Raw genomic sequence first — 14,099 nt, 5'->3', positions numbered from 1 at the left:
CTCTAGAGGATCCCCACCACACAGAGTCTCCATGTGACAGTATACATGACGACTATGTCCATTAACATCAGCTAGATTATAATAACCTGAAGGACTGTTAGGCCATTTACTGAGGATAGCATCACATGAGGAGAGGAGAGGAGATAAAGGAGCCTCTTCTTCATCATCTAAAGTCACATTAACATGTTTTGCTAACAATCGAGACAACTTGTTAAGATCAGATGAGAGAGAAGACACTTGTAATTGCAGTGAACTAATGGCTGAAGGAATATCTTGTTGCTGTTGTTCAATGGCACTCAGTCTAGCATTGGTGTCCTCTAGTTTAGAAGTGATGTCAGCAGTGGATGTGTTCAATATTAGTTCCATTCTTTTCAGAATAGCCAATCCTTCTTCATTACTGCTATTGGATGACTTCTCTTTATAAGATCCAATCAATTCTTTAAGGAAGGAGAGTTGAAAGAGACTAGTGACACTAGAGAGACTCTCACTCACTCCATTAGATGATCCTTTAAGCTGATCACTGATATTAGTCAGTGAATTCTCAATGAAAGACAAAGTAGTAGGATTAACACAAGTACCATCAAGTGCAGCAGATAATGAGGCAATACAAAGAACCAGTAAAATAGAATACATCTTCAACTGAATGGTTATTTGTGATGAAAATGCTCAACTACTTTTATAGCCATTAGTCGTTTAACATTAATAACTACAATAATCATACGACAAGTAAAATCATACAATACTATCTTCTCAAACCATTTTACCACTTCAAACCTATTACCATAATTACTACTAGTGTTACGACAAACCTCAAATCCTGATAGAGCTCATACAATGACACATTCTAAGCCGTAAACAACTTCAAAAAACAAATTTCAACATCAATAAAGTTTGTATGATATCAGCAAATGCATTGTAGTTCTTTCCACTTTGTAAAATATATAATTATTTTTGGAAAAGTGTAACTAAAATTTTTGAAACATACCTTGAGTTTAAAAATTTGTACAGTACAAATAAAAATTTTTGATGTGCCTTTATGCAGCTACTGCACTTTATGATCGTGCTCACTCAGCCTACACTAATTGATATAATTAATATTTACTATACTACACATGCACACAAACTGCTGCATGCAGTCAATAATGAATCCCTCCTCTTGCAAGCACTTTTAGATCATTGTGGTCTTCATTTTTATTTAACAAAAGACAAAAACAATAGCAGAAAGACAACACACTTAACTACATAGTCCTTGCCTACACTAATCGCTGGCGAGGCCAAAAAGAAACAACTTATCAAAATAGAAAACAGTTGCTTGCAAATATCACTTAACATAAATTTCATATTCTCCAACAGGAACATCTTCATCGTGAGTTCCTTCATCACAGCCGATCCTCATCTCAATATAATCAGTAGTAGAGTGAGTAAAAGATCTATAGAACCAAGGAATAAGAGTACGCTGACAACAATTGGTCTCACTACTACCACAACCTTTACCATCCCATAATGGATCAGATGTATATGTAACAGAATATGTAGCCCAGTGACCTGTTTCATAACCTGCTTCACAGTAATAGTTTGAGCCAACAAATGATGGGTAGGTTTTTTGACCAGTAGTACCACAAGGGCAACGATTATAAGGTCCACTGCCAGTCCCACCACTGATAAATGTCCAGAGATGTTTCCTTGGATTACCATAAGTTAGGCTAATACCATCAATGTAAGCTGGTGAGTTTATAGTACTATCAGATATCTTTCTCATGACTCCATCTGGGAAGCCTTTTTGATATCCAATGACTTTACCACAAACTTGAGAGTATCGTATATCACTTGATGGAAATGTTATACTAGCAGAGCCACCAGTATTAGTGACTGGTCTACCACAAACACGAACTCCACCTGATGAATAAGATCTAAACTGAGTAGGACAATTCTCATTAGGATCAGTCATATTCAGACTAGCTATTCTTCTCCAGCCTCCTCCTTTACCACACAGAGTCTCCATGTGACAGTATACATGACGACTATGTCCATTAACATCAGCTAGATTATAATAACCTGAAGGACTATTTGGTGACTTACTGAGGATAGCATCGCATGAGGAGAGGAGAGGATCGCGAGCCTCTTCACAATTTCCAGTCACATTAGCATGTTCCTCCAGCAGTTGATGTATCTTCTTAAGATCAGATGAGAGGGCAGACACTTGTGATTGCAGTGAACTAATGGCTGAAGGAATATTGTGTTCAATAGTACTCAGTCTAGAGCTAAGTATAGCAGTGTTAGTGTCCAGTTTATTGTTAAGGTCAGCAGTAGAAGTGTTTAGTATTAGTTCAATCCTTTTCAGTAGAGTCAATCCTTCTTCATTATTATTGCTAGTGGAACTCTCCTTGTAAGATCCTATCATTTCCTTTAGCATCGTCAGTTGGAGTAGACTAGTGACACTCGTTATACTCTCACTCACTCCATTAGATGATCCTTTAAGCTGATCACTGATATTACTCAGTGAATTCTCAATGAAAGACAAAGTAGTAGGATTAACACAAGTACCATCAAGTGCAGCAGATAATGAGGCAATACAAAGAACCAGTAGAATAGAATACATCTTCAACTGAATGGTTGTTTGTGATAGAAACACTCAACTACTTTTATAGCCATTAGTCGTTTAACATTAATAACTGCAATAATCATACAACAAGAAAATCATATGATACGATCTTCTCGAACCATTGTCTGAACTTTTCACCACTTCAAGCCTATTACCATGATTGCTAATAACGTTACGACAATTTTCAAGCCTTTGTAGAGCTCATACAATGACAAGCCTTACGTGGTAAATTAGTTTTTCAAAAAAACAAATTTTAAGATCAAGGATGGCGTATAAGGTTGCTATGCTATGATATCAACAAACGATTGTTTTTCCTTCCAATACCTTGTTATTAAAAAAAATCATTTTTTAGGGAGATACTACTCAAAGTTTTTAAAACATGCCTTTTAGTACATATATATATACTGTACATTTTTGTGCTCTAAAACACAATTTATTAGTGCAGGATGATGCAATTATTATAGGTTTAATTGCTTTTACAATGGCTACACCTCAGATAAGGATGTATGCATTATAGTAAGATATTCTAGACTAGGAGATGTTTAAGAAAAAGAATTGAAGTTATAAAGGAAGGTTTAGGAGCTAAAACCAACAGCTTGGTTTTAGAAAAGAGAAGCCATTTTCAAAAACCACCATACATATACAATGTAGACACATCTATGACGATTTAAAAAACCATCTTGTTTATTGTTTTGACATATTCGTAAAGTAGAACTGTTATGGCTTTTATGTCCGTACTCACTAATGTCTACCAATTGATCTAATTACATGATGTCAAGAGCAGATAATTACTTACTCTTGATGATGTTTACTATCATACTCTACACGTACATGTACAAGCAGCTGCAGTCAATAAATGAGCCCCACCTCCAACAAGAGCATACAGCATTAGATAATCATAGTGCAAACAGAATCAAACACACAAGCATACATATCCCAGGCAATACAGAAATATCTTGCACAATACGCTAGCTTGTATGCTACTAATATCTGACCTGGTTTGAGATGGCTGACACCCTCCCCAGTCTCCACCACTACGGCACTAGCTTCGTGTCCCATTATCATCGGCTCTTTGAGTATGAAATCACCAATCCTCCCCTCGGTCCAATAATGAACATCACTCCCACAGATACCAACTGATTTCATTCTTAGGAGCACCTCTACATAGAGAGTAAATATATAGAGGAGTTTGCACCTGCAGCATAAGACATAGGGCCATACCTCCCTTCCCAGCCTTGGGAATGACTCTTTCTTCCTAAATGGTTTCAAAAAGAAACACTAAAACCATAGCCTTATTGCATAAAGGCAGAGCTAAGGATTCCAGCCCGTGCAATGCAGCAAGCTCAGAAAACTTATTAATAGACAGATTGTTGCACTTGCTTACCAATTGTAAGTCTCCTTTAGCTCTCAGAACAGCACAAATATTCTTTCCACCTTCCATTGTTGCGGCCATATTGAATAGTGTACGGGGACATCGACTTCCAGTTAACGTTACATGAACCGTCTCTGATTTTTTACGGAGTTTTACTAAGGGACAGTCCTCCTTTCTAATGCAAATTCTCCATGTTTTTGTAAGGAGTATTTCTTCCTCTTTTTCCTTTGAAGAAAAGAGCTCATGGCGGAAGGAGAAGGAGAAGAAGAGAGCTACTTTCCCGACCACGTCGTGGAAGGCATCGACGAAGAGGCCAGTGGAGAAACTGATGATAAACTCTCCTCATTACCAGTAGACTCAACATCAGAGGAAGAGGAGGAGGAGTCAGGGTCTTATGATGAGGGACTGACTGGGTCTACCCCTCCATCTAATAGTCGGTTACATAAAATGTCACGTCGTGGACACAAGTACAAGACGTCGCGAAAGATCATGTCTTCGTCGTCCGAGAACCAGTCGCCGTATAGAGTTAAGGATATTACTAGAGCGAAATCAGCTGATTGGTCTGAATCGGTATCGACGCCTTCTGATTCCCTGATACATAAACGATATTCATTGACTGGCGAGGGAGAAGAGATCAGTAGCGAATTGTGTCAAGTCTCGTTGTGTGACAAGAAGAGGAAAGAAAAGAGCAGACAGATGGAGCGTAATGTCAAATCAGCAATAAATCATCCGGAAATGAGCACCTCACCATCGTCTACTGCTAATTATACCAACACTGAACCACCAAGACCCTCTTTCTCAAGTCCCTCTCCCTCTAACCCACCTTACCCTGTACTGGCTCACTCACACTCCTCCCCTCCCCCTTCCTCCCACCCTCCCCCCTCACACCCTCCCTCCCACCCTCCCCCCTCTCACTCTCCCTTACCCCCTCCCTCTTCTCCTCCCGCCTTACCCCCTCCTTCTCCCTCTCACCCTCCTCCCCCCTCTTACTCTCCCTCCTCTCCTTCTCCTTTATCTTATAATGTTCCCCCTCCTTCATCTTACCCTCTTCCCCCGCCTAACCAATCACCATCAGTCGATACGTCCCTATATCCTCCTCCTATTGATCCTCATTATTTACCTACCGGAGACTCACCTGTACTTTATCCTCTGCCTCACTTATCTCCAGAGACCTACAGCTCCAAACTCTCCTCTAGTCCTTATCCTTCTAAGCTAGGGAAGGTTGGTTCTCCTAATCCTATGCTTTCTCCTGGAATCCCTTCACACATGCGGCCGTCATTCTCTTATACAACTGATAATATCATTCCGTATTACTCCCTCTCCTCTCTCTCTCACGCACCCCCTGGTGTCAGCATAGAGAGGTCACAATCCGATGCACAGTTATCTCTTACTCTCTCCTCCTCCTCCTCTCACTCCATGCACTGTCCTCCTGATAGGAAGCAGTTTTATCGTAACTTTTCCAAGAGACTCAAAATGATAGCAAAGCGCCAGCAGCAGTCCAGCACCCAGCCTGGGCATATCCCAAGACAGCACTCAGAGGATCTCAATGCTAAGAATCCCTTTGGTCCCGATAACGAGCAGCTAAGGATGGAACTGAGAGCTTACCTCAATAACCACACGCTAGAGGACCAGGAGGAGGCAGACTACCAGCTCCAGTGTGAGAGTGGCAGTATACTCTATCGGATCATCCATTACTCTTTCTCTTCCGACTCTACACTTAGTGGATACTTCCGTGGCTTAAGTGAGTCAGCAAAGAGTCTTCCAGCTCAACTGAACGAGCTAAAGAGAGGGAGCCTTAGACGGAGGAAGATGATGCCATTACAGGAGAACAAAGAAGAGGAGGAGGAGGTAGAGGAGAAAGGAGAAGAAGAAGAAGGGGATGAGACTCCATTGACGTCCATTAATAACCCATCAGTGAGGTGGGAGGATGGAGGAGGAGAGACTGAAGGAGAAGATGAATACGGGCCTCAGACACTCATCCAGCAAGAGTCTAATGATTCTGATGCTTTATCGGTCGAGTTTAGCTTTGATAACTTCCTGAGTGAAGAGCAGTTGCAGGCCATTGAAGATGTGGACTCGCTACTCTCTGATTTAGAGAGAGTCGAGCTATTATATGCCAGCAGTAAGAGGGTGGTGGATAAGCAATATCAACAATTGCCTTTCAAGAGACGCAGAGCTGCTCTGGTCCTCTGGCTAAAGATCACGGAAGGACTCGCAAAGCATTTAGTAAACCTTTCTAAATGGTTTGGAGTCATTGTTAACCCAGTGAGACGCTCAGAAGATGACCTAATCCCTTGCAACGTAGAACCTGGCACACCTTCTCGTCAAGGATCTGGTGGTTCTGGCGGGAACCCTCCTCTCCCAACTCCTCCTTTGTTTACGAGTGATATATCAGTTGATCCTGAAGAGTCCCTTTCACTCAGTGCTCTCTCCTTCGCCAGCTCTTTCTTCCAAACACAAAACTCCATATCCAGCTCAAGAGGCACTCTACAGCGTCTCTTCTCATCTCGTAATATCTACTCGATTGACGAGGAGAGAGTGTCATCCAAAGGCTACAGCCGTTTTGTTGATCAGGTACTCAAGAGAAAGAGTCTGGATTGGCTGATAGAGAAGCTTATCAAGTCCATCAAGCCGATACTCAAAACTGCCAAAGAAGCAATGAAACAGCTCGAGGTCGAAGAAGATAAGTCGGAAGACAGCGACAATGAAGATAATAGCTCTTTTTTAGAGAGACTGTCCCCGTTTCGTCTTATTCACTTTGGAGGTGTTAGTACTCCAGGGCCTGCTCAAATGAAGCGTGCTAGCAGCGTTGCCCCTAAGTGCTGGAATGATGAGTTTCAGGACATGAATCTTCCACCATTTGCTGAACAAGTCAGTTACTTTATCAATGTACATGTACATGCTACTTTTCTCTTCTCTCTCTCTCTCTTTCAGTATCTTCGTCTAACCAGAGTCCCATTGGATATAATGCAGGAGTCTATGAGACTGCGTACTGAAGTAAACAAGAGTCCAACTCCTTATTCTGTTGGGATGGTAAGACTCTCCTTATTTTAACAAGGGAGAGGGTCAGGCTTTGCTGTTGTTGTAATAATAATTGTACCTTATTTGAACTTGACAATTAATTCAATTTATTAAAGTATTGTGATAAATGGGGAAAGCCCATTAATAGTTATAGTACATGGGTGCATCTTTAATGTAACATATGAGCAATTACTCTTAAAAGGTAACAATACACTCTACACTACAGCATTTTAAGGCTGTGTCTTGTGTGCTTATTCAGTTACACATTACATTATAGATACTTCTTTTTTATTAGTTGGTGCAAGAGTCCTGTGTTACGCTCAAAAAGGCGGTGAGGGTTAGGAAGTTTTATCGCTCAAAGGTTCGTCTCTTGATAGCCAATGATCCTAGCGGAGCTGAACTGGTTGATAATGACATGGCTTGTTATGAGAAGCACCTTCAAAGTGTCTTACAGGTAAATGCAATGAAAATATGGAAATATGTGCATGTAATCTTTGTTGCATTTGTAATGCATTACAGTGAACCTTTTAGACTAACTGTTATGTAATTGTATTACATATAAATGCAATTATTATTTTGTCATTCTTATTACCAAGTGTCATTGCATTATTGTCACATACATTACCATTATTATTATTATTATTATTATTATTATTATTATTATTATTATTATTATTATTTGTTTTTAGTTGTATTTCTCTTATGTCGAGCGCCTTGTTCAAGTCAGTTCTACCGACAGGAACCTCTTGGAGTCTCAATGGGAGATAACCAAAGACATATGCAATGACATATCCACCGGAGAGATTGAAGCTGGACTAAGATTTTGGTAGGTAAAATTTTCTTGCTATTTTTCGACTCTTTCCCTCTCTTGCAATCACTCTGTTCTCTTTCTTTTCTTTTCTCAGTTCAATGGCATCACAACTCATAGAGAACCTTGAAGTAGACCTCAAGTCTCGAATCGATGACTGCTGTGATAAACTGCATGAGCATTCCAACAATCTGGATGATCCTGATGAAAGAAAGTATGTACATGACATGTAGCAATAGTCACTGTAGCCTATACTGCCCAACTAATGCTCTATATTGAGAGGTTGTGATTGTGTTGTAGTACAAAGTCAACATTAGCATAGTCTAGACGTACATTGTAAAAATCTTATTTTCCCATTAACAGTATGTTAATTGGCAGTAGTGTTAGTTGGATTACAAGTGTTGTTGTTGTATTCTAAGCATCAGGTTTAATGTAGTTTCTCTTTTCATCATTAGTCACCTGTAGAATCAATCCATGTACAAGTACATACACCTTTAGCAATGACCTGTAGTGTAGTATGCAGCATGATGCATGTATTGATATCTACTGTATATGTCCTATGTACACATGTACATGTACATGTATGTGTATATATCTTTGTAGTATTGTCATTATCCTATAGTCTATAGTGTCAATGGTATCAGAATGTAATTACAGGTTCATGTGGAAGGTCGTATAAACTCTCCATGTTAGCAATACTGGTATTTCCTTTCCTTTACTATTCAAGATGGCTTCCCTTTCATTTTAAAATTGCTCCAAAATCAGGCCCAAGTCCCTGTACAGGGTCTCAGGTCAAATTTTGCCAAAATTGAAAAGGAGAGGATTCTCTATTTTTTTGATACATATAAATACTTATGTTACATAGAAAGTTTGAGCTGATTCCAATCAAAATTAAATTTATTAATAAATATGTTAATTTTTGATCACTCTTAAACTTGACTCATGCTCTCCTCATTGCAGGCATGCCTTTATAGAGCTCTGCAGGGAGTTCAAGTCAATCATTCAGAAATCCCGTGAGTCTTCCATGAAGGGATTGGGTTTCTCAAAGACACTAATGACTGATCTTGAGATTGCTGCTGAGTTCTCAATAACCTGTACTAGGGAGGTATTACTCCAATCGCTAGCATCATCAGACCATCATCAGGTACAGCACAGTACACAGTAGAGTACAGTATGCATGTAGTTTATATGTACATGTATATATGTATTGATATGTATATACACAGTACACAGTAGAGTACAGTATAGTTTATATACATGTATTGAATATTGACAAGACAGTACACGGTACATAGTACAGTGTAGTTTATATACATGTATTGTGTGTGTGTGTGTGTGTGGTTTTTTGTTGATATACTTGTACCTACATTGTCCGGTCATTATCAGTTGGGCTAAACTCTAACCTCTACCATTAATCATTAATATTCATTGTCTTGAATTCGATTGCTTTTTATTAGATAATAAATGAATGGCCACACATACATATACAGACACAATGGAGGATTACATGCAATTACATAATACACAATACCTCCATATAATACAGGCATATATATATGTACTATACAATATTCTTTATTATTTTTAATTATTATTTTCAATTGGTAGGTTATCATACCTCAGTATCATGCCTGTATGCTCTTTGTCCCTCACAACATTGCTGACAACCAACAGTATGATTTATTACTTACCTTAATTTATTATTAACGATTTTTGATGATAGGGAGATACAGAAATTATTAGGAGTTAGTTTTGGTCATCCAGTAGTTGAGGTGGGTGGTCCCGGGGGCCACAGCCACCGCCACTCTGTCCATTATAATGACAGCTACCTCCTGTTTGTAAAGTAATTAAACTATTGCAATAATAATATAATATATTGTTGAATATTATGATACATGTTCTATTATTATTATTTGATTATTTTAGGTTTTCTGCAGCAGGAGATTCAATCCCTATCTGGACCGGAGAAAAAATCAATTTAACATTATCAGCAGAAACCATCGTGTCTATATCAGAGATGCAGGTATGCTATATACTGCAATGTTGATATGCAATTGTTTAACTTTATCCGTATAATTATGTCTATTACATGTACATGTACATGTATTTCTAGGTTGAAGGTATTAAACTGGTTGTCAATGATTCAAGTCGACTTGAGCGCAATCAAATGTCTTTTCTTCGTTGCATGGGAACAAACGTTGAAATAACTAACAAGAGAACGTCTTCGCATCATTCGGTAGCTGAAAGAATAAACGAGCTAAAGGTACGTGAATCATTGTGTACTTGTACATGCACAGTATGTATTATACTAAAGTTCATCATCATTCACCACCTTAGCCCAGGAAATGAGTGCAGACTTAATATGACTAATTATGCTTTTTCATTTTATCATTCATTGTATGTATATATTTTTTCCAGCTTGTCCTCTGTCATTTTGGTCACACTATCATTGAGATTGTTGAGAGGGTCAGTGGTAACCTCAGCCTTGAGGAGATCAGTGAGAGAGAGGATCTACTCCAGCAATACCTACCAACAATGCACGCCTGCTATAACTTTGGATTTGAAGTAAGTTTTCAATCAGTTCCTGCCCCTCTTACCTCCCTCTTTAGTACATACAGGACCTCTCCAGGCTCTTTGGTGACGAGTACATTCATCAGAAGTTAGGAGCTGAGATGTTGCACTTCTCTCAGCAGTGGATAGTGTTTGCAACCACCAAGTGTATTCGAGGCCATGGAAAGCAGCCCAGGTACAGTATAGCCTCTTCTTGAGTTGTTTCCTAAATGCACATGTACATGTATAGACCATATGGCGCTTTAATTTGGCAGAGTTTTATTTTGGTGATTGACAGTTTGCAAGCAGAGTCACCAAATTAAAAACCGCTGATTATACAGTTTTACAGCAAAATTGCCAAAATAAAGCACCATATGGTATACTGAATATTTTGATGTCCTTATTTATGTACATTTTACTAATCATTAGTTTAGAATTCCTAATATGCAGAATATACATGTAGTGTAACAGCAGTACTATAATTATTGTATTGTGCTGTTATAGGTGGGCTGTGTTGGGCCTTGAGTTCATCTTGTTGTCCTGTTCCCCTCGTATGCTCTCGACAATCTCTCCCTCACGATATGAGAATGTTAAGAAGCAGATGGAGAGGTGTCTTGATCACGTGATAGGAGAAGTCCCTTTATTAAGTAGTAAGTATACCAATAGCCCAACCCTTATTCATTATTATTGTACTCGAATTCTAAAGGTAATACTTTTTCTGAAGCATATACATCTCCTCAATATATTGGAGGGTGGACCAGACAAAAAAGTAACTTCTATAAAGTTTTAATTTTTTGTTTGATGTTTTACAAATACACAATATGTGTACAATTTTAACATTATGTTTCTTTAACAAAATTAATTTGTTACTATTATTGTATCATTATTATTATTATTATTATTATTATTGTTATTATTATTGTTGTTGTTGTTGTTGTTGTTGTTGTTGTTATTATTATTATTATTGTTATTATTGTTGTTATTATTAGGTCGTATGAAGAAATCAGGTAATTCTTTATCCCGTACTCCAGTGATAGAAGAGAGAGATGAGTTTGATGCTGGTGCTGATAGCAGTGGTATTGACAGTCCAGTCCTCTCTGGTGACATATCTTTTGCAGCATCTGAACCCCTTTACTCACTACCGAAATGTAGGCCGTGCGTAGTACATGTACATGTACATGTGTGCAAATTAATATATTGCTGCATTTTTATGGATATATTGGGCCTTATGCTATGTAAAAAGCATGAGCCAACTTTTGATGGTTAATTTTGAGTTAGTAGTAGCATTTAATAATGATGCTAATTTTTGAAAAACCATGGATCAAAAAGTTTCCCAGATTTTATTACATTTTTCTGATGCATATGTGCAGTGTAGGACTTGTAAAAGGTTAAGTCCATTTTGATCACAGATTGCATCTTATTATGGCACATATATTCTCTTCCCTAGCTCCTCCCACGACTATGCTAATACCAAAAATGGACAGAGGGGACTCTGTTGCTGTCTATAGTTCTCCGTTAAGCCACACCCCCTCACAAGAAGTCCCGCCTCCTGTCAATCAAAGACAAATCAAATTCAAAACGATTGAAGAGGAGTGCAAGCGAATAGACAAAGTGAGAAGATGAGAGATTTGGGTAGCAGAGGGAGAGAGAGAGAGGAGCTGTCTAAAGTGTCAAATAATATACTACTTGTCCTCAGAGAATGCTCATGTATAACCCAGTAGGTATAATACTTTATTTTTTATGTCTTCCAATGAACAAAGGTGTACACAATAGACTGCTGTATAATGTATAGTGGTGTTTCTTTTGGATGAAAGAACCTGCACTATTATATAATATACAGTACTGAGCACATGAAAATTTATCATGTGATATGAAGTAGTCATCATACAGGGTTTTCCCATAAAGCATGCCAATTGAGCTAAAAACCATGTGCTCCATATTTTTAAAATTCATAAAAAATCCAACTTTGATTGGAATTAGCTCAAACTTTCTACCCAACATAAGTACATGTATATGCATTTGGAAAAAATATAAAAATTGAGAATTCTCACTTTTTCAATTTTGGCAAAATTTGACTCGAAACCATGTACTGTAGTACAGGGACTTTGGCTTGATTTTGGACCAACTTTAAAAATTCATAAAAAATTCAATTTTGATTGGAATCAGCTCAAACTTTTTTTGCAACATAAGAGCATGTATATGCATTTGGAAAAAATATAAAAAATTGAGAATTCTTACCTTATCAATTTTGGTGAAATTTTTGGAGCAACTTTTAAAATATTGGCTCAAATTTTTTGACACAACATCAGAGCATGTACTTATGTATCAGCAAGATAATTATATTTTTGTTTTCATTAGGTGAGAGATGATGAGTTGAGGGTTAAGCGTATCATTGGTCGTGTGACTGAGAGAAGTGGAGCATCAGTCTTTGAACTAAGCAGACTAACAGATCTGAAGCAGTCACACTTTACATGGAGAAGAGGAAGGAAACTTGGTAATAAGTAGTATTATTTATTTATTTATCTATTTATTTATATATATTAGGTGAAGGACAGTTTGGCGTTGTTTATGAGTGTATCAATTTAGACAGAGGAGAAGTGCAAGCAGTTAAAATGGTATTTTATCATTATTTGATTTATAATTATTATTATTTTATTATTGCTGCTGTATGCATGTAGATATCCCTGAAGGAGAAGTCTCATAACACTGTACGTGACATACTCAGCGAAGTAGGAGTATTCCAGTCCATTAATCATAAGAATATCGTTCACTTTCATGGAGTTGAGATACATGACGTAAGTCAGAGTTACTATGTATATTATGATATAGATGGTTTCTTTGTTAATAATACGCAGACTGATCTGTACTTATTTATGGAATACTGCAATCAAGGGACTCTCTGGGGAGCTGCTAAGCAAGGTCTCGAAGAAAGAATGATTCGGCTGTATACAAGAGATCTACTGAGGGCAGTGGATGTTCTGCATGACAGAGGGATAGTCCATCGTGACATTAAAGGTGCTTATCCTAACCATATATAGTGGCACTCATTTCAACCCATGCATCTAGGAGCTAATATATTTTTATCCGACGACTCTGTCAAATTGGGTGATTTTGGTTTAAGTGTCCAGCTACATAATGTGAATAAGACAGCTCCTCAAGAGATTAAGCACCAAAGGGGAACAATACGTGAGCTTATTCTAAGACCTTACTAACCTCCTCCATATGTCCTCCTTTATATCTCTCCTCTCTCCATTAGCATACATGTCACCAGAGGTTGTGTTAATGCAAGACATGGGTAGACCAATGGACATATGGGCAGTGGGATGTGTAGTGGTTGAAATGTTCACTAGCAAAGTAAGGAGTAGCCCCTATACAGAGTAGACTAAGACTTTTTCTCTCCAGCGTCCTTGGATTGAACTAGAAGACAATGCAATGGCCATAATGTTTCAGCTAGGCAATAAGAAATCTCCATCTTATCCTGCTGAGAAAATGAACGATGAGATGATTGATTTTCTTGATTTATGCTTTGAAACCGATCCAAAACAACGTGCCGTTGCTAGCAAATTACTTAGCCATTCTTTTGTAAAGGTATCACGTGTTATTGATTTGCATTTTGTTAATTGTATGATCATCATTTCATTGTAGGTAATGGATTCGTGTGACGACAATAGTTAACACATTTTATTTTTTATACCTGCATAATAATAATAATAATATTAATGTCAATAATGATGTAATAAAAAAAT

At 38.0% G+C, this 14,099-nt stretch overlaps 2 protein-coding genes across 2 annotated transcripts; one reads left to right on the top strand and one right to left on the bottom strand.

The window, feature by feature from the left end:
- Positions 1-3,117: 3,117 nt before the first annotated feature.
- Positions 3,118-4,117, bottom strand: LOC109581536 (sorbitol dehydrogenase-like). Its single transcript, XM_019995734.1, has 3 exons — positions 3,987-4,117; positions 3,824-3,857; positions 3,118-3,762 (listed from the first exon to the last, which is right to left on the bottom strand). The coding sequence occupies exons 1-3, from the start codon at positions 4,053-4,055 to the stop codon at positions 3,491-3,493; spliced, it is 375 nt and encodes a 124-aa protein (XP_019851293.1). The 5' UTR covers positions 4,056-4,117; the 3' UTR covers positions 3,118-3,490.
- A 5-nt stretch (positions 4,118-4,122) lies between these two features.
- Positions 4,123-14,030, top strand: LOC100634854 (mitogen-activated protein kinase kinase kinase 4-like). Its single transcript, XM_019995691.1, has 24 exons — positions 4,123-6,845; positions 6,909-7,007; positions 7,291-7,449; positions 7,685-7,821; positions 7,901-8,017; positions 8,764-8,947; positions 9,412-9,476; positions 9,527-9,646; positions 9,730-9,826; positions 9,917-10,066; positions 10,222-10,368; positions 10,413-10,549; positions 10,858-11,003; positions 11,060-11,122; positions 11,343-11,501; positions 11,801-11,964; positions 12,712-12,847; positions 12,898-12,968; positions 13,032-13,148; positions 13,209-13,368; positions 13,420-13,539; positions 13,610-13,707; positions 13,756-13,941; positions 13,999-14,030. The coding sequence occupies exons 1-24, from the start codon at positions 4,218-4,220 to the stop codon at positions 14,026-14,028; spliced, it is 5,490 nt and encodes a 1,829-aa protein (XP_019851250.1). The 5' UTR covers positions 4,123-4,217; the 3' UTR covers positions 14,029-14,030.
- The last annotated feature ends 69 nt before the right edge of the window (positions 14,031-14,099 follow it).

The sequence above is a fragment of the Amphimedon queenslandica genome, unplaced genomic scaffold (assembly GCF_000090795.2).
Source record: "Amphimedon queenslandica unplaced genomic scaffold, v1.1 AMPQUscaffold_13435, whole genome shotgun sequence".
NCBI lineage: Eukaryota > Metazoa > Porifera > Demospongiae > Haplosclerida > Niphatidae > Amphimedon > Amphimedon queenslandica.
Note: the sequence above shows the minus strand (reverse complement) of the source record. Positions and strands in the feature narration are given on the sequence as shown.